The following is a 27375-nucleotide window of genomic DNA, read 5'->3' on the forward strand; positions in this document are numbered from 1 at the left end:
CATGAGGGAGTCTTTCTTTTGGCATGCAGTTAACCAATCCATCAAGCATGCTGAACTGAACACTCACTCTTGCCACAGGGGAAAGAGCAGGAGCCTCAAGCCAGCAACTTCAGTTCATTTAGGGTTAGCATAGATAAAGGCTTCCTATCTTAAATTAGCAAAAGCAGTTAACATCAGCTCCTGGTTACAGAGTGTTTATTTTCAGGCTCGAGTCTCCTATGTAATTCAATGTATGTATCCCCTCTGTGATTCTAGAAGTAGCCATTCCACAGACTGTCTTGAGCAAAAGTTCTCAAAGTCATGGAAAGAAAAAAGTTAAAAATATCTGTAGATTTTATTGCTGTTGTCAGAATATACTTATGACCGTCTGAGCCATAGGCTTTGTTCATTGACTTCTACCGTGATTTGAACATCAATATTCCAATAAAACACTTAACTCAAGTGTATTTTAAAATAATTGTATTCATCCCATAATGCTATGCTGCATATGCTTAGTGCCCTCACATCCGTATCTCTGTTGCCATTCCTATAATTCCAACTGAAAAAAAAATGTGTTAATAGGAACTGTCCACTTTGAAATCTTGCAGGAATAAAAAAAATATATACATTAAGATCTTATACAATATTATAGTCTTATACAATGCAATTGCATTCCAATCCATTGCGTCGGCAAATAAAAAATTATTTGGATATTTCTACCAAAATGTGGGTGCTTTATTTTTAATATCTTGGCACACTTGAACAGTTTTCCTATAGCATCGTTACAACGTTTGAATTTCATCACAAATTACTGCTTCAATAGACACAAATGTGACAATGTCTGTAACAAAGGATTTTAAAAAGTTCAAAGATAAGATGCAAGTCACTCCCTTACAATCTTATAGTTTATGTTACAATGTGTGTTACTTTGTGTTAACAGTGACAGATAAACATACTGCAGCCAGACTACAGCAACATTTCCGAGAAGAGCTCATTTTAGATTCATGCTGGTTACCAGTACGTGGAAAAGGATTGTGGAAAGATTTCCCTTTTTAAAATGATGTACTCTACTTGTTTTATAGGCGCTGTGGCTACAGTAAGGCCAAGCAGGATCCAGAGGAAGAAAAGATGCACTTTCACAATGGTCATAGTAAGTCATCTGAAAAACAAATAAGCTGGATATTTTACTTATAGATCAGGCCTCTTTTTGTTACATGTCCATATCCAGTCAAATATTATCATTACAGCCCTTTAATTTATATTCTAATATCCCTGGTGTAACTATAATTTTATTTTTACTGAAATAAGGAGGTCTCTAACTATATTTATAACTTCTTTCTTCTTGTACACATGAAGTGTTTCATTAAAAACACATACTAAATTAACATAAAACAAACATGTTCACTATATTAAATATACAACAGAACTAAAACAACTAACTTTTAATATAACAAGTCTGAAAACTGTAAAGAATCTACACATTTACATTACAGTTACATTAGTATATAATTATTATGCAAAATACAACTGTGTTCTATAACCAGGGTTATTTTATATAGGGAGTAATACAGTAACTTTGCATCCCACCCAGGATACTTCTGCTTACTTTAACATGATATAAAGGCAGATTAATAGATCAGGTGCTTACTTTTTCTATTTTAAGTTAAGTGTTAGATGGCGAGATAATATGCATTTCATTTTTTGCTTATTCATTGTTAACAAGACCATGTTATAATGTCCACTTTATCACAGTACACTAGAACTGACTATCATTGTTCACAAGGACAAAATATAGTCAGTCGGACAGCCTTTTTGTAACTAAAAGTGTATTTCAGTAATTCTGCGTATCTTATTTAGAGACTTGTGGTCAATTGCAACAAACAAAAGAAGTACAAAAGAAATTACGGTATCATTAGTTACAGATATTGTGTTTTCTTAGTCCTTCAGGACTAGACTAAATTAACATGACAGTTCTAATTACGATAAACCTTGTCTTTAATGGTAGTGCCCAAGTGTGAACTAAGAGTTCCAGATTGCAACAAGCCACCTAGATATCTCTGATATAGTAGATTTTATTAATAAAACCATCAGACACTTTAGACTAAGTTACACAGTTCCTGTACAAACTACAGTGAAGTGAGTATTACACCAATGCTGCATTTAATTAATTGTTGAGGCATTATGAACAAAATGCATTGAATTGAGAATATTGTAACGTTTATCGGATTGTTTAAAGTTTAACATTAACTAAAAAGATAGATATAGAAATACACCTCTGGTGTTTCAGATATTTAAATACAGATGCAGCCATTCAAAATGCGCGGGCGATACCGCATTATTTTGCGGTACGCTGTACGCAGTCTACCGCAAGCTACCGGTAAATACCGCGAGTTACCGTAAATTCTCCTATAATACGACAAGCAAAATAATAGTATCCGGAATTTCCGCAAGGTGGAGCTAATAAAGCTCAACCTCTCATGTTTGAGCTGTGGCCATCAAAGTCTTTAACGAAGATATTACTAATAGTATTAATAATGAATGACCTTGGACAAGCTGTAAGTGTAAACTCAAAGTATTGCCCTGGTCAACATTCTTTTTTTCATTGACTGTCTTTGTAAAAGTAACACCACAGCATTTCGCAATCACGCATTTGTTTCCAATCATGCAAAGTACAGTAATTTTTGAGAATCGATTCACCATGCCTTTCACATGCTCATAAAAGAGATTGATTTAGGAACATAAACATATTGCCGTATGAAAACTGTACTGTATACAGTATGTATATGTATATTTAATGTCTTAACTGTGCCCGTTTAAGTATTGAATATTCATATCTAATTTTACCACTGAAGGGAAATCTTAGTAGCTGAGCATAAAAAGAATAGGAGCATACTGCAACGCGTGTGAAGGCCATAAACAATATTAATTTTGGAACATAAACATACAGTATATGGCTGGTCTCGGTACTTTAAAGAAAACATACACGAAACATGGTTTCATTATGACCAGAATCGGTCTTGAGATATTTTTAACTTGATTTACAGTATTTGAGAGGTATGTCTTAACACCGATACTACAGTGCTTAAGTACTGCTCACGTATATGTTTCTAGGTTTATATTATGCATTTCATACGGTCAAATTACTTTTGAGCAACTAATAAGAAGCGCGAAACGGTATGCGTTTTAGTTTCGTTTTGTGCTGGGACCCGTGGATTGATTAGAGATATCAAGTACATACAAGTCATTTTTTAAATGTTGTAGTTCGTCTTGAAAAAATGTTACGAGTACATCATCTATCAACAATTACACAGGTTCTGTTTCCATATTGCGGATTTTGGTTACGTAATATTATTTTCTAGATTTCACGTTGTGAATATATGATTTGGGCAAACAGAGCCGCAAAGAAGTACATTATGGGTTGTTGTTTTTTTTTTGCAGTTTTATCTAGAACAAGCGATGCTTAAACCTTTGTCTGATTCTTGTGAAACTATCCACACGACAGTTACAGTACCTAGGAGTTGACTTCAGTGATGTCACTGATGGGATGTTTCTAAAAATCCATCCTCTGTAAAACGTCTTCTCTAGTTGTCCTGCATATGTATTCGCTAATGAAGCTGTGTGTTCTGAGCCTGGATCTCTACATTTCTGTATGAACCAGCTTAGAGGGCTAAAGACAGCTTGTGTTTAAATTGAGTGTAAGGCAATTTATGCTTCTAAAGTCATGGTCAGCATTTATTATTGTACTGTGCTGTAAACTTGTTCTGTGCCTAGTCACATTATTTTATAGCGTTTTTATAGCGTTATCAAATCCGGTGGCGCTGTGTGTTAGTTTCCTGACTCCCATGTCACATGGTCTGTGATTGAAACCTGTGAAACCGGTTTAATTAGTCACAGCCAGCACTCCGGCAGAGAGGGGGTTGTACTCGTAAAGTAGAAGCAGGCGAGATTTCCAGCGAAAGACACCTCCCCCACCCTCATACGATTCAAATTGTATTACAGCATTGTAATTACACATTGTAATTGTATTACACATTGTACACATGCTTAAAAGAGAAGAGAGAAAACGCAAGCCTTCTTCAGGTGTGAGGGTCTTCTGCTCAGAATGAAACGCTAAAATGTAATGTAGGCTCTGAATGGGTTCAATTATGATTTGGGCTTGATTAAGGTCGCTGCCTTTCATCTAAAACCCTACTTGAATCCTTCTAAACTAAAAATCAGTGTTAGTGAGTTCTAAATAAAGAGGTATCCAGGTAACAGTGAAACGGGCGGACAGTCTGGGGAGATCGCCCGTTTTCCATGTAAATAGTTCCCTGGTTCCGCACCCCTTGGTGTTTCTCTCGCTCTCTCTCGGGTCACCTGATCATTAGCTCGAAAGATTTCAGTGCTTTGTGTATATTCTAATGGTAGTGGGGGCAGGGTGTGTGGGAACAGGTTTGGTTGAAATTGCATTGGAGATCTATGTTCTTCACACCTGAAACATTTTCTCTGAAAGCATTTTCTTCGCAGTTTAACCGATCTTGTTACAGCATGTTACAGTTTACTATTATTAACCATATTAATTTTAAGTGCTTAATGCCATTTTTTGACCAGGCACGAATATTCTTAAGTCCATATCTTCGCAAGGGAATCAGTGCGAATTGCAATACTAATTAAATTAAAACTACTAACTACTAACTACTAACTAATACTAACTAATTAAAACAAACCAGAAACATGTTGTTCTGTCTAATGACATTACAAGTGGAAAGATTACAGATTTTAATCGTCTTTAATTTTGTTACGTTATACATTTTAGAAACGTTTCATCCATACAAACACCACAAAACTATTTTCGATTGTATTTCTGAATAGTATGTTACACTTAGTTCACTGTTTTAAATACATCTAATTAAGAAAGTTAGGTGTTAGCATAAACTATTAGCAATCAATAATATTAAATTTAGCACTGTTAATAAGCTGTTGCACTTTCCCCCGCATCTTGTAAAAATATATTTTCATTGTTCAAATATACATTAAGTCTGACTATCATATAATAAGTTAAATACAAAACTAAAGAAAAAATAGGGTTAAATATAATTCAAAATATTTTGCTAACAATGTTAACTGTTTATGAATAATAAAATGTATTAACTAAGGAGTAGGATGGCACAGTTGTTAGTATGTTTTTTGTTTTGTTTCTTTTTCATAAATACAACAGTAGTACCTGATGTCTCAGTGGCTTTCAAAATTAAATTATGCATGCAAACCTGTGAACTAGAAAGATAACTAAGATATCCATCCATTTATAATGGTGGCGAAGTGGTTAGCATTGCTATCTTGCAGCACTGGGGTCCTAGGTTCAATTCCTGCCATCCTGTGTGTGTGGGGTTTACATGTTCTCTCTGGGTTACATGGTTTTTCTCCATATGTGTGATATGACTCCCTCTCGCACTCCAAAACATACTGGTAAGTTAATTGGTTTATGGGAAAACTGGCCCTGGTGTGTGTGTGTTTGTGTCTGTCTGTCCTGTGATGGACTGGCGCTATGTCCAGGGTGTATTCTGCCTTGTGTCCGTTGTTTACTGGGATAGGCTCCAAATCCTCTGTACTGGATAAAGAGATTAGAAATGGATGGAAGTAAAGGCACTGTGTGGATGGAACTATACACAGTGTTAGAAACCCACTATGAAATGGCAGCATCTCACTGAGAATAAAATATTTTATAGTGCTGGCTTAAGGAAACAGCCTTTCCACCTCTCTTGCACATCAGTATCCATACCTAGTTATTTAAACAAATTGCCTCTAATTATAAACATCTTAATATGCTGGCTCTGTGGATCCGCATCAGCTATGTTTGCCCATTCCTTCAATTCATGTGCATCCAACACACAGTTCAATGCCAGCAACTACACATAATCTAAAATACAATCCTTATTTTAGTATCTATGTAAACATATAGTCTGTTAACTTCATCATCTTCATCAAAAGTATGCCTAACCCCATTAGGAAGTGTTCTTGTTATAAGTGTATTCCTCAGCTTTCCCCAAATTATCTTCTTCTTGCCAACATCTCTAGTCTTTTATCCTGCAATAACTCAGCCAACACTTAAATCTCCAAAAGCTGCTTGTGTTAATTTCTTTAAATCACAAATATCATGTGTAAATACTGGCCATGTAATACTCTGCATTGTGGAATAATAGTTTATTTTAAAGGGAACTAGAGAAACTAAGAACTAGAGAAATCAAGAAAGGCTTTTTTTCTAGAATTAATAAATGCACATCCTGTTCACTGGGGAAATTAAATCCACACTGAGCAATCTTCAATATGTTCAGAATATGACAGCAAGAATCCTATCAGGGATGCATTACACCTGTTTTCAAGTCCTTGCACTGGTTACCTATCAGATTTCGAGTCAACTTCAAAATCCTTATCCTCCTTATATACTGTCCTACAACTGTTATTATTGATCACCGAATTATTGTACTTGACATGACTTCATTCAGCCTTTCCTGAACGTCTATGACAGGCAGAGAGAGTGCTGTTTCTGGTGCGATCTTTTGCAGCTGACATTTCACTGTTTTAAACGAACAAGAAATTAGATTGCTCATAAATCAGTTATTCTATATAAACACAGCGTAATTGCCCTCCGAAAATCCTCTTTTTCTTGTTCGTTTTAGAGACCTTGATCGAAACTGATTTTAGATGTCAGAAAGGATTTATTTTCTCTGTATTTCCTACATTGCTTTGTCGAGATTTTAACTTTATATCTAATTTTATATCTAGGCTCAGATTTCAACTATAAATCGTACAGTAATTAATAGCAGTAAATACTGATGTTTTGCGCCCTCTTACCACAAAAATATATGTTTTGTAGTTGGGATTAACTTTATTTCGTATGCGTAGCTACTGCGATTCAGACACCGAACAGTTAAAGATGGTGGCAAATCAGACACCCAGAGGGGGGGGGGGGGGGGCGTCTTCTCGCCTCCATAACTAAAATGCCAAATAGGAGTGGCTTAAGCGACATACACAGTCGTGTAACTGACAGTTTGAGGTAGCCTATCGTGTAAATTTCGCTTTGTTGCTGATAGGTTAAGCTTTCGAAACTCTGCCCCAAAGTCATGTGCCTGATTTTTCGCCCTGTTTTGTTGGTTAAACGCAATGATCACAAGCACCACCATGGTAACTGGGATGTGTAGTTTTTAATTCCGTTTGAATTATAACTGTACGTACTGTCTTCATATTTGGCCAGGGCTTTAAAGAGAAGGCGCGCCAAAAAATTTCGGTGCCGTCGTCTCCGCTTTAAAGGTACCCCCGTGCTGGAAGAATTTGACCTCGGAACGTTTGCCCAGCGTAGTTATAGTGGACATAAAAACAAGAGTTCGCTGGCATTATATCCTAGAAGACACAGACCGGCGCCAGACCGGTAAATGCTTGATGAACTAGGGATTGGACAGTTTCCAAGTGCTTGTACAATCGATGGAAATGTTCAAATAAATGTGCAAAAGAAATAAACAAAATAATCATTTATTTCTTTATCATATTGGCTAGCTAATGTCCTCTCTTTGCTAGTTAGTGGCTGTGTTTCTGCGTTGGGTAGCAACGGGTGACTGTTCTCAGGCGGAAGATGTAAACAGCTTAATTTTCGTGTTAAATAATTTTTAAAAATTAAAATTCATTCTATACAGCAATCACATATTTGGGTACCGTTTCATAAAACTTTCATGCTTAAAATGTTTAGGGAGAAATGGAAGACTGGTGTGTATTTTTTCTTTAAACTATCAAGACCAGCCATACACAGTACAGTTTATGTACATACAGTAATGTTTATGTTCCTAAATTAATATCGTTTATGACCTTCAGATGCGTTATGCTCCTCTTCTTTTTATGCTCAGCTACTAAAATTTCCCTTTAGTGGTAAAATTCCATATAAATATTCAAAACTAAGCGGATTGAAATGTGCACAGTAAAGACATTAAATGATTAAATCTTTTCACTACCAACCAATGCACCACGAGTGCCCCTGTCGGTCATTTTGGCCATCCAATCACTTACCGCGGTGCCCTGAAGTGCCCTGCGGGTTGGTTACTGTACCACGGGTTTTTACCGCTCATTTTGAATGGCTGCATCTGTATATGAGCATTGTATGTTTTTTTTCCAATATGTTAATTGTGAGCATTTTAAGGTTAAGAACATTCAACTACCAGCATAGATTAGCTATAGTGCAGCTGAAATAGCTAACAGTGCAGAGTTACGGGTTTGCTTATAATTGTTTTCCTCCTACCTATAGGTTAATAAAGCTTTTACTTGTATGATTTGTGGAGATGAGGTACAATATCAATAGATTTTCAGTAAGAAAATGCACTCAGTATAGAAGTATTGATCTGTTTACATCCACCCAGGCGGCACAATTAAGCTAAATGTCATGCACTGAACAGAAAAACTATATTGATCCTTCAAGAAACAGACACAAGATTTTAAGCAATGTGGAAAAGATGTATTTTTTATTAGTTGTCTACCACAGTTCATGGATAAAGACATGAATGTGTCATATGTACAATTTGGCATTATATACAGAATATGAAGTTAAGTTGGTGTTTACATTGTTAACAGAAATTGTTTTGTGAAATATTCCATTTGTTGACGGGTTAATCCACGCATTTGCAGAAGCTGAATTGTGCAGTTTAATATAATTTTGTTGGTAACAGACCCCTAACAATAGCATAGAACTAATATTTGAAATAATATTTCATCAGGTTCCTAGAACATGACTTCATTCTCTACAGTATCAAAGACTGAATTATTTCCAAAATATTTCAGTATGGAATTTTGCATTATCTAATCAGTATTTATTCACACTATTTGTGTATTTGTACTGTTCTCTAGTATCAATTGTATTTGATCATAGAGAACTGTACATTTTCATTTTGTCAGTGATTGGATTTGAGTTTAGTTCAGGAGCTTGTGAAAGTCCAGATTTAAAAAAAACCTCAAAGTTGATAGTTATTCATTTATGTTTGTATCCTTATAACTGTATGTGTTCCTTAACATGATGGTTCTAATTACAATAATAGTTCTGTAAAAGAACTTGTATTATATTTTGCTTTGTGGTGAATTTAACCTTTTTAGATAGACAACAAATGATTGAAACTGTTTTAAATGTATTCTTTTTATGCAGTAAAATTGCCTGGAGTGCGTACATATATTGACCCTCACACTTATGAAGATCCAAACCAAGCTGTTCACGAGTTTGCAAAGGAGATTGATGCATCATGTATTACTATTGAAAGAGTAATAGGAGCAGGTAGGCAAAGAGTAATCAATATTTTGACTAATATGTTAACATATGTTCAGTTGTTTTGAAGTGTTTTGTTTGATAGAGGATTTTTTAATTTTTTATCTGCCTATCCAGGTGAATTTGGAGAAGTGTGTAGTGGACGTCTAAAGCTCCCTGGTAAAAGAGAGATTCCAGTAGCTATCAAAACTCTTAAAGCTGGCTATACTGAAAAGCAGCGGAGAGAGTTTTTAGGAGAAGCCAGCATCATGGGACAATTTGATCATCCTAACATCATCCACTTGGAAGGGGTCGTGACCAAAAGTAAGTAAATTAGTGCGAAAATCCTGAATTCTCTAATGCGGAGCATCATTTCAAACCCATTGCACAATAAAAGATTTTTGTTTCACTGTGCACTGCAGACATTTGGAGTTCTTTTTGTATTTCTAAATTGGAAATTTAGAAACAAAGATTTTTTAAGGAAAAATAATATAAACGCACTCAAATTGTTTTAACTATTAACAAAGCTGTCATTTTACTTAAAAGTTGTCTTACCCAATTGCTTCATCTTACCTGCATATACTCAAGGCATTCAGCTCAAGGCATTTACAGCTGAGTAAACTTAATTACTTTAAAAGAAAAACAACAGGTTACTCAGGTTGATTTGATCATCTGGCTAGTTTGTTGGCCTCCAATTAGACAGGCATTTAGTGAACTACTGTAGATGGGTAGAATGAAAAAGTCCTTGAAGTAACATCACCACATTCTGGGAGAAGTGGAGTAGATTAGGGTTATAACAGATAAAGGGCATTTATCCACATTTAATTTGGGCAATAAAGCACAACTTCACAAAAACTGACTTACATCTTCTTTTTTTGTCAAATGCAGAGTTATACACAAATACTCTGGTGCTTTACGGACCAAGCCAGAGGATCTCATTATATAACATTTTACCATTCTCACACAGTATTTTCTATTTAATACCTCCTTAATATAATATATCAAATATGCATTCTTTCATTTTTTGGTCTTAGTCTTATTGTCCTCAGTAAAACATGTTTGGAGTCTCGACTTTCCCAAAACGTGTCTCAAACTCAGCTTGGGATTCTCTTCTAATTTTCTATTTAGTGTTATAGTAATGTTAGTTGTTTTTCAAAGTGAATCTATTAATTAATCTTTTTAAATATTTTTGTGTTTCTTCAATGTAGTAATCTAAAGAAATATCATCCCCAAGGATCCTTTAATATTTTAATATTTAATCCTTGTTAATCTCTTAATGTTTATTATTTAATTTGTTATTTATTATGATCCATTATTATATTATTGATGTGTATTGAGCATATTGAATTCTTTTTATTTTATTAGAGTACTTTGCTTTGATGTAACTAGTGAAATAGTTGATTGTGTAATGCATTTTGTAGTCTTTCTTTGGTCACTATTCTTCTACAGAGATAATCAATTACATAGGTCTTTATAAAATTAACATGGAAATGTAAAAACAAATCTTAGGAGGTTCCTGTGTTAATTAATCTCTTATCACACAAGCAAGCTAGTGGAAAATGAGTTATTAATACACTTTGTAAGTGTTCTGTGAGTGTACTGTATATCCGCATTAACATTTGCTCAAGCATGGTGTGATAATTGCGCTCTTAGGATGTGAACCAAATGTACTTATTTAAATCCATAACAGGTAGAAAATGTAAGGCACACTATTCTATGGGCATGAATACTCACAATCACTGATCTGTGTTGCTAGTGTTAAATAGTCCAATTCAGATAATCACAATACTCACATCTTTTGTGGCTAATTCTGTAAGCATAGTTTAACTTGTAGAAAGGTGTACATATTTGGATAATGGTCTTGATCGTTTCATTATAAAAAAAAACACTTATTCTTGGTAAGGGATGGGTATGAATGTGTATAAAGTATATTAGACCTAAGACAACAAAAGTGCCACCACATATAAAAATGGATTTTTCTATAATTCATTTCACATTTACCTATGTTTCAAGATATTGTACACTGTAGAATGTGAAAATGCCTGTAAATATCAGAAATCAAACACAACATATGTTTTAAAAATAGTCCCGTTCTTGGATAAGTGTTCTGCAATCCCTGCCAAGCCCTGGATAGGATACCACTATCCTTCACTGTTTGAGTATACTGATATTTTAAGGTTTCCACTGGGTTTTGTGTCATCTTTTAAACATGTATTGTAATTAATACACATTAGATTTTTCATAGTTGTTCATTTTATGTAAGTAATTTAATATTTGGAACACATACACTTTGTGTATTTATAACCTTTATTTCTTTTTCCCCTCAGGCAAACCTGTAATGATTGTAACCGAATACATGGAAAATGGATCTCTTGATACCTTTTTGAAGGTAATATTTTCATTATATTAAGTATTAATGCTGATCATATCCTGATAAACTGAGGCTGGATGTTAATGAACTCTATTTGGTAAATGTCTTTACTTATTTTATAAATGACACTGGATTATAGAATTAACATTTTTTCTTTAGGTTTGTATATATACAGTATATAAATGTTTTTTTACATGTACTGTATATTCATAATGTGTGATATAGTATATGTTAAAAGCAGTACTGAAAAAGTTAAGGAGCTACGCAGACAAAAGTGACCAAACTAATGTCAAATGAAAGAGAAGGCAAACTGATTGTTCAACAGTCCAAGGTCACAGACACTGACCTTGCAGCTGATTTGAAGTTCTTAGCATATTTCACCAGATGGAAAAAAGCAAGAACCACATCTTAGAGTAGCTGATTGGTGTCAAATCCTAGATCCTGGTGTTATAAGTACCCTGCTCATAACACGCTGAATCACCTTGCTACCCTCTCATATACCTATACGCCTACATGTGCACTGTACTGTATGTGTGCGGGTGTACAATAGATTTGGAGCAAAAATAGGAATATTTTAAACTGAATATTGAAGTGTATTTCTGATGATAAAAATGTTTCTTATTTTTATAAAGTACATTTTTGTAACATTTTTTTGTATTTACCGGCAGAAGAATGATGGACAGTTTACAGTCATTCAGCTGGTGGGGATGCTGAGAGGGATTGCGTCAGGGATGAGATACCTGTCTGACATGGGCTATGTGCACAGAGACCTTGCTGCAAGAAACATTCTGGTCAACAGTAACCTTGTGTGTAAAGTCTCAGATTTTGGCCTGTCTCGTGTCTTAGAGGATGATCCAGAAGCAGCCTACACAACAAGGGTATGTCCGCAAAAAATATGACTGTGGTTAAAATTAGGTTGAATCTTTTTTCATTTTTAAGTCACCATTATTATTAGAACATATCCTAACCTCCTTTTCCTATTGTACTCCACTTTTCTATGATTCTTTGTCTTTCTTTAGAATTATTTATTTTTCCCATAACAGCTGGACAGAATATTTGTTTAGATACTGTAGTATGTTGTGTATTTCATAAAGCTGGAAAATACTGCAAATTGACACTGCTCTTGAGCAGTTCTGTTCACATGCAATTTTTTATTTGATTTAAATTATTTTTTTACATTTGAATTGGATTGGGGAAAGTGTGACTGATATTAACGGAATTATTCAGAAAAATCAGTCAAGGAAGTTTATTATAAGACTGAATAATTAGACTGCTGGCATTAACTGTGAATATGGTTTGTTCAATACTTGTTTGCTGCTGTATACACAATTTTAAGAGACCCACTGTACTGTATTTGTGTTATCTGCCTGCCATCGCTTCCAAACCTGCAAATTAAGATGTGGATTCTGGAGGCAATACAGAGCTCCGTCAGTTTTTGAAAGGCAAACCTCGAGGACATCCAATTAGCAGTGTGCCTGCTAGTACTTGCAGGTTTCTCTTCCTTGTGACAGGGTGCCTCCTGTCAGTTGTGTTTATTTGAAATTTCTACATCTCTTTCTCATTGCTGCAAGCAGGTGTTAAAAAAAATCTCTCTTCAGCAGTACAGTAGTGGTTTGGAATGAATCTATTTTTATTATTATTATTAAAAAGGGGGGCAAGATTCCAATCAGATGGACAGCTCCAGAGGCCATTGCATTTCGGAAGTTCACTTCTGCCAGTGATGTGTGGAGCTACGGGATTGTCATGTGGGAAGTGATGTCCTATGGGGAAAGACCTTACTGGGAAATGAGTAATCAAGATGTGAGTATTTTTTATCTACTGTTGGTGATTGTTTGCTTGTTTGTTTTTTGGAGCAATTGGTTCTGTATGTGCTGTCATTGGTATTCTTGTCAACTTTAAATGTACTGCAGTCTCTTACATAATATCATCTTTGCGATAATGTTTTTGAATAAACATTGTGTTTATGGAAAATAGGAGGGCAGTCACGTTGTCCTGAGGTGTTGCTCCTTTTGCAATCAAAAGATAAAATTAGAATATAAAAAGGTGTGTAAACAGGTGTGTAACAGATGGAAAGAAATTTCATATCTATTTCTTTTTTGGAGGTCTAATTACACTTTTCTCCCAAACCTAATTAACACTTTCTGACATTACACTCATCAAAGGAATGCTTCTTCTTTCCTGCATACTGTTTAGTTTCCTGCATGTTTTAGTCAAATCCCCCAGTTTTGACCTAAACCACTTGGTCTGAGGCAACAACTGTACTCCATTTTTACAAAACCCTATACAGTATACACTGAGCACAGAACTTTCATTGAGAGCAACAATGCTCAATAAGAAAAAAGCCTGCAATTCGCTTTGAACTTTAACTTTCCTTTAAAGGAAAACTATACTATTTTTGAGAATCAGATACAAATTGAGTGCTAAACTAATTGAAGAAACTTATTTTCTACTTATAAAGTAGAAGGACCCATTCTATGCAGTTCGAATGGGATGAAATGTCGGGCAGAATGCTGGCCAAACAATTGAAGAGAAATGTGGAAAATAACATTCTTTGCTCCTTAACTAAAGAGAATGGAACTCCTATCACTAACCAAAATGAGATTAATTCAGCTTTTATACAGTTTTACTCTAATGTTTATAGTTCAGATCATGTGTCTAATGACTCAGATATACAGTCATTTCATAAAAAAATATTAATCTGACTTTCTTTCTTACTGGATGAAGTATATAATACTCTTTACCATGCCTAATGGGAAATCACCTGGGATGGATGGTTTTCCTGTAGAATTTTGAAAACATTTTTGGTGTCTCTATTTCCAGCCTTATTACCAGCCTTAATTTAAGTTTTGTTGCCACTAGAAATACACTCCCTGAACATCTGAATATAGCTTTAGTTTCTTTCATTTTTAAAAAAAGATAGAAACCCATTCTTTTGCTCAAGTTACCATCCATTAAGCGTTTGGATACAATACAATAAATTGATTTGTATTGTCTTTGCTAACAGATTCGACTGAGAGATTCAAAAATTAATTCATTCAGATCAAACTGGCTTCCTCAAAGGAAGAAAAGCTTCAACTAATACTAGACGCTTAGTTAATTTGATCTATCACTCCATCCAAACTGGCCTCCCCTACTGATATGGTCTTGCTAGATGCAGAGAAGGCTTTTGATAGAGTCAGCCTGTGTTTTCTTTTTCAGAAATGTGGCACAAAGGGATTTGAGCCTGGCTTTATCCATGGGATTCAAACTGTATAAAACTCTCCTAAAGTCTCAGTCATTACTAATGGCAAAATTTCCAGTCCTTTCACACTCTGCTGCAGAATCACACAGGATTGCCCCTCTCTTTCCTCTGTAATTTGCTATTTTTATTGAACCATTAGCTTTAGTAATCAGACAATCTGACTCCATTATCAGTAACTCTGTAGGATCTATGCAACATAAGATTAATATGTATGCATATGATACTCTACAGATATCTACAGAGTCCTTGAATTTCTTCCTGCATCTCTTATACTCATAAATGCTCTTGGTAACATTTCAGGATATAAAGGTAACTGGTGCAAATTGGAAATTATACCATTGAACAGGTTCAAGTAGAGTTCTCTAGCCAACTCACTATCATTTATGTGGAACACTTCTAGTTGTAGATACCTGGTTTAAAAAGCTCCCCTAATCTGTGTGATGTGGCACATTTGAACCTTTTCTTGATTCTGTAATATTGCAATATTGTATCTCCCTTATGAGTTGTATTGCTGCAGTAAAAATGAGCATACTTCCTCAGATTAATTATACACTTTCTGTGCTTCCCAAAAGGATAAAAAACAAAATGGCCTGTTAGGACAAACCTTCTCCTTTATACAATTTCCATCAAATTCCACTTTTTACTCAAATGGTTTAACCAGAATCAGTTGGATACACCCTGTTTGTTGGAATTAGAATAGTCTAATAGCCCAGTTCAACTAACCTCTTCGTCTTCTTGGCAATTCTACTAAAAATTAGATTGTTTAAAAAATCCATGTATCTAATCCACAACTGAAGCAAGGTTTACAGTACAATCCATCAAATTTACAAACAACAGATTTTATTCTCCTTGCTTTTTCCTATAACCCTTAATTTATGATTAATAAGAAACCTTATATACTGTATATTTCCCAATTTGCAATTCAAGAGGCGTTATACAGCTTGTAAACTTTTTGACAACAATTATTTTATTTCAAAATTAGCTTAACTTTATTCCTTTTCACAAAGAACAGTTATATCAAGTCATTAAAACAAAACATTACTTTATTGTCAGTATTACCTTATTGTTCAAAGTAAACTGATATATTTCTATCAAATATATATATATAATTGATACATATGATTTGTGACGAAATGGGCACATGTAAAAAATATATAGAGTCTTGGCTGCATTAGACATTGCAATATCTACCTAGGAGCTGGGCTTGTGATTTTTCCTCAGATACTTCCGTAGAATTCTGGACTTTATGCGTTAACATTTAAATGCTTGATTAACTCAAAAATAAAGCTTTTTAGTGAGTTTTACACCACACATTTCACTCAAAGAAAACTTTTTCTTATAGGACTTGTTTACACTGAAATATGTCAACACTGTAGCGAATTAGTACCTGACAATCACCTATATGCTTTCTGGAAATGCAATTCTGTTTTTCAATTTGGTCTCAATTACATCTACTCCTGTCTGGCATTCTTGGGTAGTGTATCCCACTTGACCCTGCGTCATGTCTTATTGGAGACTTCTGTAAATTCAAAACCTCTAAATCCGTGTCCAAATTTTACTGTCATGTACCATAGCTAAAAGATTATATTATTAAACTGGAAGTATAAAAAGATTTCACTCTCACAGTGGACATCAAGATTGTTTTTTACTTGAGAAATCTGTGATGTCTATAAATAATCAAAGGTCGACATTACAGGACACTTTGCTGCCTTTTATTAATTATTTTAATTTGAATGGCATGTATGCCTGACCATTTATTACGATTATGTGTTTTTTTCTTTTTTCTGACCCTTGAATAGATTGACTCCCCTCTTCCTCTATTTTACTCTATTTCCCTTCCTTTGCTATTTTGTGCCTTTATAGTATTGTAGACCCTACTGTATCTGTTCTAGCTTATTCTGTTATTATGTGATTTGACAGTATGTTTTTATATGTATTTTGTTGACTTAATGTCCTTTTGTAGTTTCAAAGTGTGTTTCGTGCATTACAAATGAGAACAGAAATGTACTATAAATAAATTGCAGGGGTGAGCAACAGGGGTTATTGTTTTGCTCATTGACTTTATTGAACATGCCCATTGGGGACTTCTGATGCTGCTATAAGAGCCACATCACTTGGAATAGATAACCTTATTCACTGTTGACCAAGAACCCCTGCTGGGTCAGTCACTCGTTCTTTGCATGTGAGTGGAGGGACGTGTGCATATGTGATTTTTTGAGAATGTAAATTTGGTCTTGGACAGTAGCCAGAACCACAGATGTGGGTTAGCTGTGTATTGAACCATAGCAGAGCTCTAAACATTGCTCAAAAAACATTTTCCTCTCAAGTCTGGAAAATCTGCCTAGAACTGGAAATGTATTTGCTCAGAGTGATTCTCTAAATTATGCTGCGGGTATCCCAGCTTTTAAAATAGTATCTCTTTCTATATTTTGTTGAATAATGCTAACCCACTGATTTAAGCCACCTTATGATTATTCTACTTTGTTAATGAAAAAAAATCTTTAAAGTATTAGTTTCTCCCAAATTCCTGTAACATAAAACTCTTTATTTTCTGTTCAGTCTTTTTTTTTTGTATGTCAGCACGATAATGAAAAAGTAACAGTAATCATTAAGCAATGTCATATTATATTAAATAGTTTATATTTAATATTCTCACTAATATTCTAGAAACCCAATTCGAATAAACAGCAATCTTAAAAGTGACAGTGTAATAATAAAGAAAACCTAAAAAAGCTTATATAAGTGCAATTGAAGAATGTACCCTAATTGGCAATTTATTGAATGAATTGAGTAAATAAGCATCTTATGGTACACCAATAAATAACTCCATACAACTCCAATGATCTCATTCAGATGTTTCTTGAGAGAAACCGGGGTTTCAGCTTCACCAGTATGACTGGGTAGGTTGTTCCATATTCCCACAGCCCTCCTGATCTCAATTTTAAATGCATTTACATGTAGTTTCCACTTATAGTAATAATGACTTATAGTGCTTTTCTGGACCTTAAACAAAGCACTTCACAGCTAATTGGGACTCCACTCTGCTACCACCAATGTACAGCACCCACCTGGATGATGCGACAGCAACCAAAGTGTGCCAGGATGCGCTCATAACACATCAGTGAGGACGAAAACAGAGTAATGAAGCCAATTTATAGATAAATTGTATTAGTAGGCCATGATTCTGAAGGGCAGGAGGAAATTTAGCCAGAACCCCAGGGTAACAGTCCTACATGTGCCCTGTTGTTCACATTTCACTGGTCATAAGTGTAGAGGTGTTAATCCTTGTGCTAAATACATTTTCCGAATGTTGTAGGGATGCTTCAATATCAAGTAACCAAGTAGACAGAAAATCTGCTCTAAAACAAGCTATCAAAATGCATTTCTTTTCCGTTGCCTGTTCATATATTTAATATTTATTTTAATATTCATTAATAATCTTTATGAGCTAAGGTATTTTGTCATTTTTGTTAATTGGTAAGGTTTACTTGCCAGAATATTTGAGTAGCCCTGGAATATATGGAATATGAAATATTATTTTAGTACTTTTTGACCAGTATTTTGTAAGAAACAAACTCTATTTGGGTATTTTCCTTGTGTTGCTTATTTATAGGCTGTTGCTTGACACTGGTGAGAAATGTTTATTGAACAATGGTAACAAACTATATACTAGTACTTCATGTGATTTATGCAGTGCACAAAATCACTGCATTGTGGCACAGAACTGCTCTGTCCAAGATGGTGTATTCAGAACAGGACTGACAGGATAAAAATCATTGTGAGAAACAGTATAAGGGAGCACCATTTTATTTTTTTTAATTTATCCCAAAAGGAGGAGAAGATTCCAGTCATGATTGTTTCAGATAGGCTGACCTTGTTTTTTGTGCGTGCATGATGGCTTCATCCTAGTTTTAGATCATTAATTCTGCTGCATCATTAATCCTTTCTTGTACTCTTGAGGGAAGTTATTTGATGTTTTATTTAACACCTTCATAAGGATTTCACAGATCTCTTTGGTGTATGAGCCACGGGGCCCTTTTTTCCCAGATTCGCCGCCAGGCTTCGTTCCTGTGTAGCTCTTGTCTTTGCCTGTGTATTTGTGCTTGTGTCTGTGATGGGATCATAAGCCCACTTGAGTGGTTTGCCGCAGTATAAATATTGCTAAGAGTTTATAGCCGAAGAAGCCTTGCAATTTGCTTGCTTGATTTGTAATCACAGGCATTTAAAACAGTCTAATTTGAGGGTTTCAGCAGAGATTAAGGAAGATGCTATGTCAAAAAAAGTCAAAATCAGAGAGGGATGAGCAGTCTTTAGTAATATGAATGAAACTATTAATATGACTTACTGAAAATTACAGGCATTCTGTTATTTTATATGGTGTATTTTTTATTTTGGAAGATCGTTTTTGTTGGCGTAATCACAAGTGGTATATTATGTGGTTTAAATATGAAAACATGAGCACTGATACTTTGTTAATTGGAAAAGATATTATTATAGTTTTTTTGTCCCCTGTTTTTCAGAAAAACAGTTTAGAATTTATACTCATAAGTTTGACTTGAATTTCTTTATTGTTTCATTTTGTGTTTATCCTTCAGATTTGCTATACATGCATAGAGTTCGTGGTGTTTTTATCTATGGTGTCTTCTGAGTCCTTTGGTATATGTTAAATAAAAGCCTGCACACTATTAATTATTTTTTAATCTCCCCATCTGTTTAACAAAGTAGCATTATAAAATATAATTCTGGGCTGTTATAGCCAGCAGCCATATTACCCTGCAACTCACAACTGGCAACCCACTGAAGCTAAGGGGGTGTGAGCCTGGTCAGTACCTGGATGTGAGACCTCCTGGGAAAAACTAAGGTTGCTGCTGGAAGAGGTACTAGTGAGGCCAGTAAGGGGTGCTCACCCTTCAGTCTGTGTGGGTCCTAATGCCACAGTATAGTGATAGGGACACTATACTGTAAAAATGTGCCGTCCTTTGTATAAAACCGACGTCTTAACTCTCTGTGGTCATTAAATATGGCTTCCTAATAATTCCTATATATGAATTGGCTTCATCACTCTGCTCTCCTCCCCACTGATAGCTGATGTGTAGTGAGTGTGCTGTGTGCACTATGGCTGCTGTTGCATCATTCAGGTGGGTGCTGAACATTGGTGGTGGTGGAGGGGAGTCCCCATTACCTGTAAAGCGCTTTGAGTGGAGTGTCCAGAAAAGAGCTGTGCAGTATACTGTAAATGTTAGGAATTATTATTATTCTATTATTAAAAATAAATAATATTCTAGGTATTACTGTTCTTTCGTTTTTGAATTTAATATCTCCTTTGTCTGTTAGCAAGGAATGCTTCCATGGCTTAAAAAATACATTTATTCTGAAAGGCAAGCTTTTATAAGAAGGATCTCAGTTCAGCACCTGCATTCCATCCCCACTATGTAGGTTGTTATGTTGCCTATGCCTTATGGTTATTAAGGCTTTGTGAATGGCATGTGCATATCAGTACCCTCATTAGTGCTGTCTTTCCAATTTATTTAAATATGTCACTATGTGTTTTACATATTCAGCAGATGCTAATGCACCCATTCTCTTATTTCTAAGGTGTGTATATGTTTACTAGCTTCAAAATGCACCTTAGTATACTTTGTGAATACTGCAGTTTATTGCACATCTTTGGATAAGATCACATAAGTATTATCATATAAGCTCAGAATCTTTAATTACTGTTTAAAAGCAGAATGTTTGAATAGTATTATCTTGTATACTGTATATGGGACTGCAGGTTGTATTGTCTTCACTTTCAATAGTAGCCTAGATGTCTAATAGCCTAATAGATGTCTAAGGTTGCCTTGTATGTACACTAAATATTTGACATATTAAAATAGTTACACTGAACTTTTTATTTTAGTGAACATATACTATGAAAAGGATATTACAATGTGAATCATGTCATTGTGCTGACATATCTGCATAATAATGCCAATGTCAAGTGTTATTTAAGTTATACAATGTTTATCTTTTATCTGTTATCAATCACAAATATTTCTCTCCTTGCTGTACTTCAGACATAGTGGATTCACAGTCTGACTGTACTGCATTTTGGCTTGATTACAGTGAACATATGGACACATTTGACTGAATCTCCCAACAGGTGATCAAAGCTGTGGAAGAAGGCTATCGCTTGCCTGGGCCCATGGATTGCTCAGCCGCCCTTTACCAGTTGATGATGGATTGCTGGCAGAAAGACAGGAACAGCAGACCCAAGTTTGAAGAAATAGTCAGCTTGTTGGACAAGCTCATCCGCAACCCCAGTAGCTTGAAAACCTTAATAAATGCTTCCAATGGGTAAAGGAACTCTTTTTTCTTTAATATACTGAAAGCATTGCAAATAGCTAAAGAATAAAATTAAGTGTTTCTACTTAATTTGCAATATTTCCTAGTAGCTGACTCCTTTTTTCACAGCTCCTTTTTAAGTTAAATGTGCATAGGTGTTCAGGTTTTTTTTTATTTATTTTTTCTGTTATTTGGAAAATTCTGCTGATGCACAGAAGAAATGTAACTCTGGTCTAGTGAATTTAGGAAAATATTTGTAATACAAAAATAAATATCAAAGTATCATGGTAAGCAATGTTTCCTCTAAGCTGTGCGCGTGTGCGTGTGCACACAGGTTATGAAATCAGTGCACAAAAGAAATTGAACTGCGCACAAAAAAATTAAATTAGAAAAATGCTAAATTGACCACATGAGACTGGCTGCGAGAGGCCCAACTTGGCTGTGTACATTATTATACTTGATAATAGTTATCTATGCTCTATGACTGGGCTCATTGAATCACTGTCCCGGTCATTTGGATCTCTGTGCTTCTATGACAATGACTATATTAACATAAAATAATTTCAGATTTACAATTTTACATACACAAGAGTTTTTGTCACTGGGGAAAACATTTGCACAACTTGAAATTGTTGCGTACAAAGGCCATTAAAAATTAGAGGGAACACTGATGGTAAAGCTAAGGTATGAAACGTCACACTTTCAAAGTGGAAACATTACAAAGTATCAAATGCAACTTCCCTAAAAACTAATGCCATCCAGGTAACACTGATGGAAAGACATTTTGATAGACTGCCGTGGAATATTCCGCTGTACTAGCTTGGCTGCAGAGTCACCTGGCAAAGGTTGTTCTTTTGTCATATTGATCTACATTGGCAAACTAATCTCACACATTTTCTATTGGAGCTTACCATTATTTTCCTGAAGTCATGGCATGCTGACTTTAGCACTGTGTGGTCTTGCATTGTACTGCTGAAAAGTTGGAAACTTTCAGATTCAGTTAAAAGAACAAGAAAACTATAGACTCAAGGACTTCTTTACAATATAGGTAGAACATTGTAGTAACAAAAATTGAAGGGAAGGGGGGTGGGTGTAAAGAAAGGGAGATTTATAGGTAGCAGGGTCAAAAAGAGGTGCAAGGGAAAACAATATTGATTTACAGAGAGTTATGGTGACAAATGTACCATTAGAGGAAACAAAGCATTCTAGAGAGACAGGTAAGATGGAAGAGGTGGAGGTATTTTACAGTATGTTTAAAATAAAAATAGTATTCAAGCACAGGAACCTAACCCAGATGAATTAAAGTTTTCGTAGTCTGTGTGATTCAGACTTGTCAAAAATAAATTAAAAGTCGTAATGTTACGTCCCAGCGTGGTCCGTGTGTGTTTGTTTTGATGCTATGTTCCACACTTCCTGACTGGATGAACACTGGTTGTTCACCCCCCCATTGGTCCATCATTACACCATTGTTGCTGTATTACGTCATCATCAATTAGCTTCTCGACCGATCAGAACTCAACTCCTTCAATATTTAACTTGGAGGTTTTCCGAATGAAGTGGCCTTTCACTCGACTTCAGTTCTTACCGCTTCCTAAGTCCCTCACCAGAAACCCACCTGCTTCCAAACCCATCCTAAATGTTACACCCCTTTACCCCTAGACACCTGGGGTCGTAACACATAGTATTAGGATTATGCTACAGACTACCTAATCCAAATCTAAAGTTCAATGTAGTCTTATACTGTATAATGAAATCAGAGATGCACATTGTTTTATAAAAGAAGGAGGGGTCATAAAGGGATAGTTTTACTTTCTCGAGTAGCAGATAAAACTGAAATGGTAGATGTACTGTAGCTAATGACTCCTTGTTTTTAGTTTTTCCGTACAATGTCAAACAATAAAGATAAGGAATACATGATAACTGAGATCATTACATCACAGGTCTTAATATTATTTAGGTATTCTTTGAAACTGAACTAGAAAAGGTAAAGTCAAAATAAAGATTTGCAATTTTAGGAGAGCAGACTAAAGGAATGAGAGTTCAGTAGGAGTTTTGTGAATTTACTGGGAAAATGTATTAATTGGAACAGTAAATCACGTGGTGATTCTTTTTGACTATTAGGAATCAATCATCAGAACAATCAGCGATACTCACACACAGGTTCAAATACACAAAATACAGTTACAGCATCCTGTAACACAGGACTTTTAATTCCACTCTAAGTCTGCTGATGTTGTAACTAGGCATTCATAGTTTCATTAGTGGCCTTTACAAAAGTCTGTCTGCTTATTAGTCTGATAAGTGACAACAAAATGAAAGTGTGTTTTGTAGATCCTTCTTAGCAATAGTACTAGACATACTTAAATTAGCATTAAGTAATATAGGATTAGTGTAATATTGGATTATATGATAATGAATTTCTGTGAAACCACTGGGGCAGGTACTAATGCCTTGTCTTTTGACAATTTTCAGTTGTTTTCAATTGGTTTCTGAAATAAATCTTATATGTACATTGCAATGTATTCTTTTCACTGGGGAAAATTACAGTCTTTCCTGAAGATATGTAATTGGCCTGTATTATGTTTTCATCCTTTACAGGGTGAATAGCAGTTCTAAACAGGCAACGTTTGTTGTACATTGTCTGAAGTAATTTGCTAATGAGATGTAACCTGTTGCCTGAGATTGAATTAGTAGCACATATTGATTGCCCATTGACTGCATTTCATATAATTTATCCCTATATTACTGTATAATTAGGTTATGTGATTTTATGCCCTATTAAATTAGCAATGCTCTTAAGTATCTCAAATTGCATGTAAATCATGGCAGTGCAACTGTACCTTTTCAATGACAAAGCAGATTAGTTTGGATCAACATCTTTAGTATTTTCTTGTGTTTTTAGCACTTGCTGGCTTCAAATTAGACTTAATTACAATTAAGAAATAGTTATGCATATACCAAAGAGACAGGAGGAATTTTATCTAATTCAGAATTCCCACCTGTATATATCAATATGAGTTCCTAATAGAATTAATCCTGAAACACTAAGATCAAAGTTATTAGTTATTATTAAATTATTTTATCCACCTTACAACATTTAGTTCTAAAAATTTAAGTTTCAACTTTATTTAACCATTTTTAAATTAAAAAAATGTATTTGGTGATATTATGCAATAACAGTCTGCTTATGCAAATGGATCATATATATATATATTGCTTGAGAAAAGAGTATATGATAACATTTGGAAATGTAATACTTTTAGTGATGGTACACAATTGGCTGTTCTGTTTGAGTCATGCATGTTATTCGGCCAAGTTTTACTCACATTTTGGTGTAAAAGTGGGACCTGATGCTTGCTAACAGGTCTATTTGTGGTCCAACAGTTACTGCACCATTTGTACAAATCCTATAAACTCTCCTTGCAAAGTAGGCTACAGTTTATAGCATGCAGGGTGTCAAATGGCAAATGGTTCTTCATGTTGGAAAAGAGTGTAGTTGTTCTCATGCATAGTTCAGGACCTACAGTGTAATAGCAGGTTGAATTAATAAGAAAATGGCAATTCCTAGCAGAAAGAGCATAAAGTAGAAGATGATTGGCCATTGCAAGTAAAAAAATCTCCCTAAATGGTTAAGGAACTTGCTGTCCCACTGTAAGTACTAACTATCTTCCTTGTTTTACTACATTTTGCATCCATCTGTTCAATAGCATTTTTTTTTTTCACACAGGGTTTCCAACTTACTAGTGGAGCATGGCACTGTGGAGTCCGCTGTCTACCAATCTGTAGGAGACTGGTTAGAGGCCATAAAAATGGGTCGATACACAGACCATTTCATGGAAAGTGGGTACAGTTCAGTGGATGCTGTGGCTCAGATGACCTTGGAGTAAGTCAACCATAATCTTTATTTTTCCCCTATTATGTATTTTTCACCAAAAAATACTATAGATCTTGAAGTGTACAGTGACATGAAAAAATGAAATGACAGGATTACCATAAAAACTGAACCCAGTTTTTAGCTCACATTTTACAAGCTAATTAATGCACTCAAATAGGAACTTTGAGTTTTAATTTAAGTTATTTCATACCAAGGTATTGTCTTAAATCTAGAACAACTTAATAGAAAACCACATAAAATTTGAAATGGGAAATCCTATGTGTATAATATAGGTTTTACACAGTGAAAACAAATATAAAGTAATGCTGTAAAAATGTTACACATTGGTAAATAGCAGAAAAAGACTTGTATAAAAGATTGGTTTATTTAATATACAGTATAACAACTACATTATTGTTCTGCTTTGAACAATAAAACATAACTATTAAACATCAAAATCCAATAATAAATATAATATCTGAGCCCTGTGATCTTAAGGCATGTCATACCTGTTGGTAAAAGCTTTTGCCATTTATAGTGAAAGTGAAAATATGAACTTTTAGATCATTTTCTCAGTTGTTATGTTGTACGTAAACTATTCTGTATAGAACTTTGAGAAGACATACTGTAAGACATTTATCAACATCCCTGACTGCCAAAAGGACATCAGAACACAATTATGTTGCTCCTGTCCAGTTAGGAACTGTATTTGGAACTCCACTAACAATGTCACAAGTCAGTCGTGCTTTATTACTTTCTTTATTATTATTATTATTATTATTATTATTATTATTATTTATTTATTTAGACATTTTTGTATTTTCCTATTAATGCATGCTTGTTTTGTTTAATGCACACAGGCATGACCTCAGTTAATATTTATCTGTTGCTTCTCTGACAGAGACCTGAGAAGACTTGGGGTAAATCTTGCCGGTCATCAGAAAAAAATCATCAGCAGCATTCAAGAAATGAGAGTTCAGATGATGAATGGCACAGTACCAGTTTAAGCCCCCTGGCAGAATCATGGTACCTTTAACCCCTGCACTTTTTATGAATTTGAACATGTATTTATTGCTTAGGAATATTAAGAAGGGAAGGAACTTTTTAAGTGAAGAAATTCTATTTGCAGCCAGACGGTCCAACTTGTATTTGTAAATGACTTCTCTGTTGTGCATTTCAGTTTTCAGGAAGAGCAATCAAGATGCATGGATCATAGAAGTTAAAACTGTTAAATTAACAAATATGAAAACAAAAACCACATCAGTTTCTGTGCTGAATGTATATAGCAGTTTTTTTTTCTGATCTCCCAATTCAAGCACGGATACGTTTTTTTTCCAGTCACCTTGAATAGTAAAATTCTCCCGTGGCTTATGGGTCTTTTGGACTCAAAAGCTGAAGTTATTCAGACTAATCTGTGTTTTTCCAAGTTCTAAATATTCCATATAAAATATTATATGTATAAAATGCAATTTAAGACACCCACATTAATCTTACTAATTTGTTTATAATTCCAAAAGCAGGAAAAAAAACAATTGTATTATGGCAGTGCAGCTTTTTCAAACTCTTGTGTCATTATTTTTTATAATACAATAATATTCTCAATAAGACAATTCATTCTTTTACTTTTCCATCCATCTTGATTTTTTTCTGTGTATATAATGTACAGTTTGATAAAACAGGGTGTAAATGTTTTTTTCTTTCTCAGTTTTTGAGGTGCAGGAGTCTCTATTTTATACACTGCAGTGAACTATCAGTGAACAGAGGAAATAAGTTATTCTGTATGGTTAGCTGATGATAGAATACCTTCTTCACCCCCTTTAATGAGAAAAAACAAATCATTTTGCAGTTTGTGAACAGATGTGTATGTTCTGATTGCTATTTTGACATATTTATCCAGCTTGTTCCTGTTTGATATAAATAAAATATATGGAAACATGATATTGATAGGTCAAATTGTACTGGAAATTGTACACTCAGCAATCAGACATGCTGATATTGGTGAATTCCTGCTGAGTGTCTCATATTAAATTTGGTTATATTTGCTGAACAAAAATATTAAAGTCTCTGTTATTTTTAAGAACAATTTAGTACAGCATTGTTTCAAAAGAAACATTAGCCCAGAAATTTCAAACATTTTGAGACAGGCTTCCTTAGTACTCTGTAGATTTACCATTAGCTCTTGGAGAATAGTAGTTACATATTAACATTTTACTCATTGTTTCAAAATATATTCAAGTATTCTTGGTGTTTCTTTCCTATTTAACACCTAAGCTAAATTCCAGAAGCCTGCAAACATTATACTAAATAAAATTGATTCTAAAATTGATTCT

General features: G+C 34.6%; 1 protein-coding gene across 1 annotated transcript in view; it reads left to right on the forward strand.

The window, feature by feature from the left end:
- Positions 1-26431, forward strand: part of LOC148837442 (ephrin type-A receptor 5-like) — a 92099-nt gene extending 65668 nt beyond the window's left edge. The window contains exons 7-15 of the mRNA XM_088910251.1: positions 1062-1129; positions 9137-9262; positions 9371-9556; positions 11560-11621; positions 12272-12481; positions 13254-13403; positions 20990-21179; positions 24913-25054; positions 25947-26431. Coding sequence (XP_088766377.1) covers positions 1062-1129; positions 9137-9262; positions 9371-9556; positions 11560-11621; positions 12272-12481; positions 13254-13403; positions 20990-21179; positions 24913-25054; positions 25947-26052 — 1240 coding nt within the window. The 3' untranslated portion in view covers positions 26053-26431. The remainder of the gene's footprint in view (positions 1-1061; positions 1130-9136; positions 9263-9370; positions 9557-11559; positions 11622-12271; positions 12482-13253; positions 13404-20989; positions 21180-24912; positions 25055-25946) is intronic.
- The last annotated feature ends 944 nt before the right edge of the window (positions 26432-27375 follow it).

Source organism: Atractosteus spatula, chromosome 3 (assembly GCF_055471065.1).
Source record: "Atractosteus spatula isolate fAtrSpa1 chromosome 3, fAtrSpa1.hap1, whole genome shotgun sequence".
Classification (NCBI taxonomy): Eukaryota; Metazoa; Chordata; class Actinopteri; order Semionotiformes; family Lepisosteidae; genus Atractosteus; species Atractosteus spatula.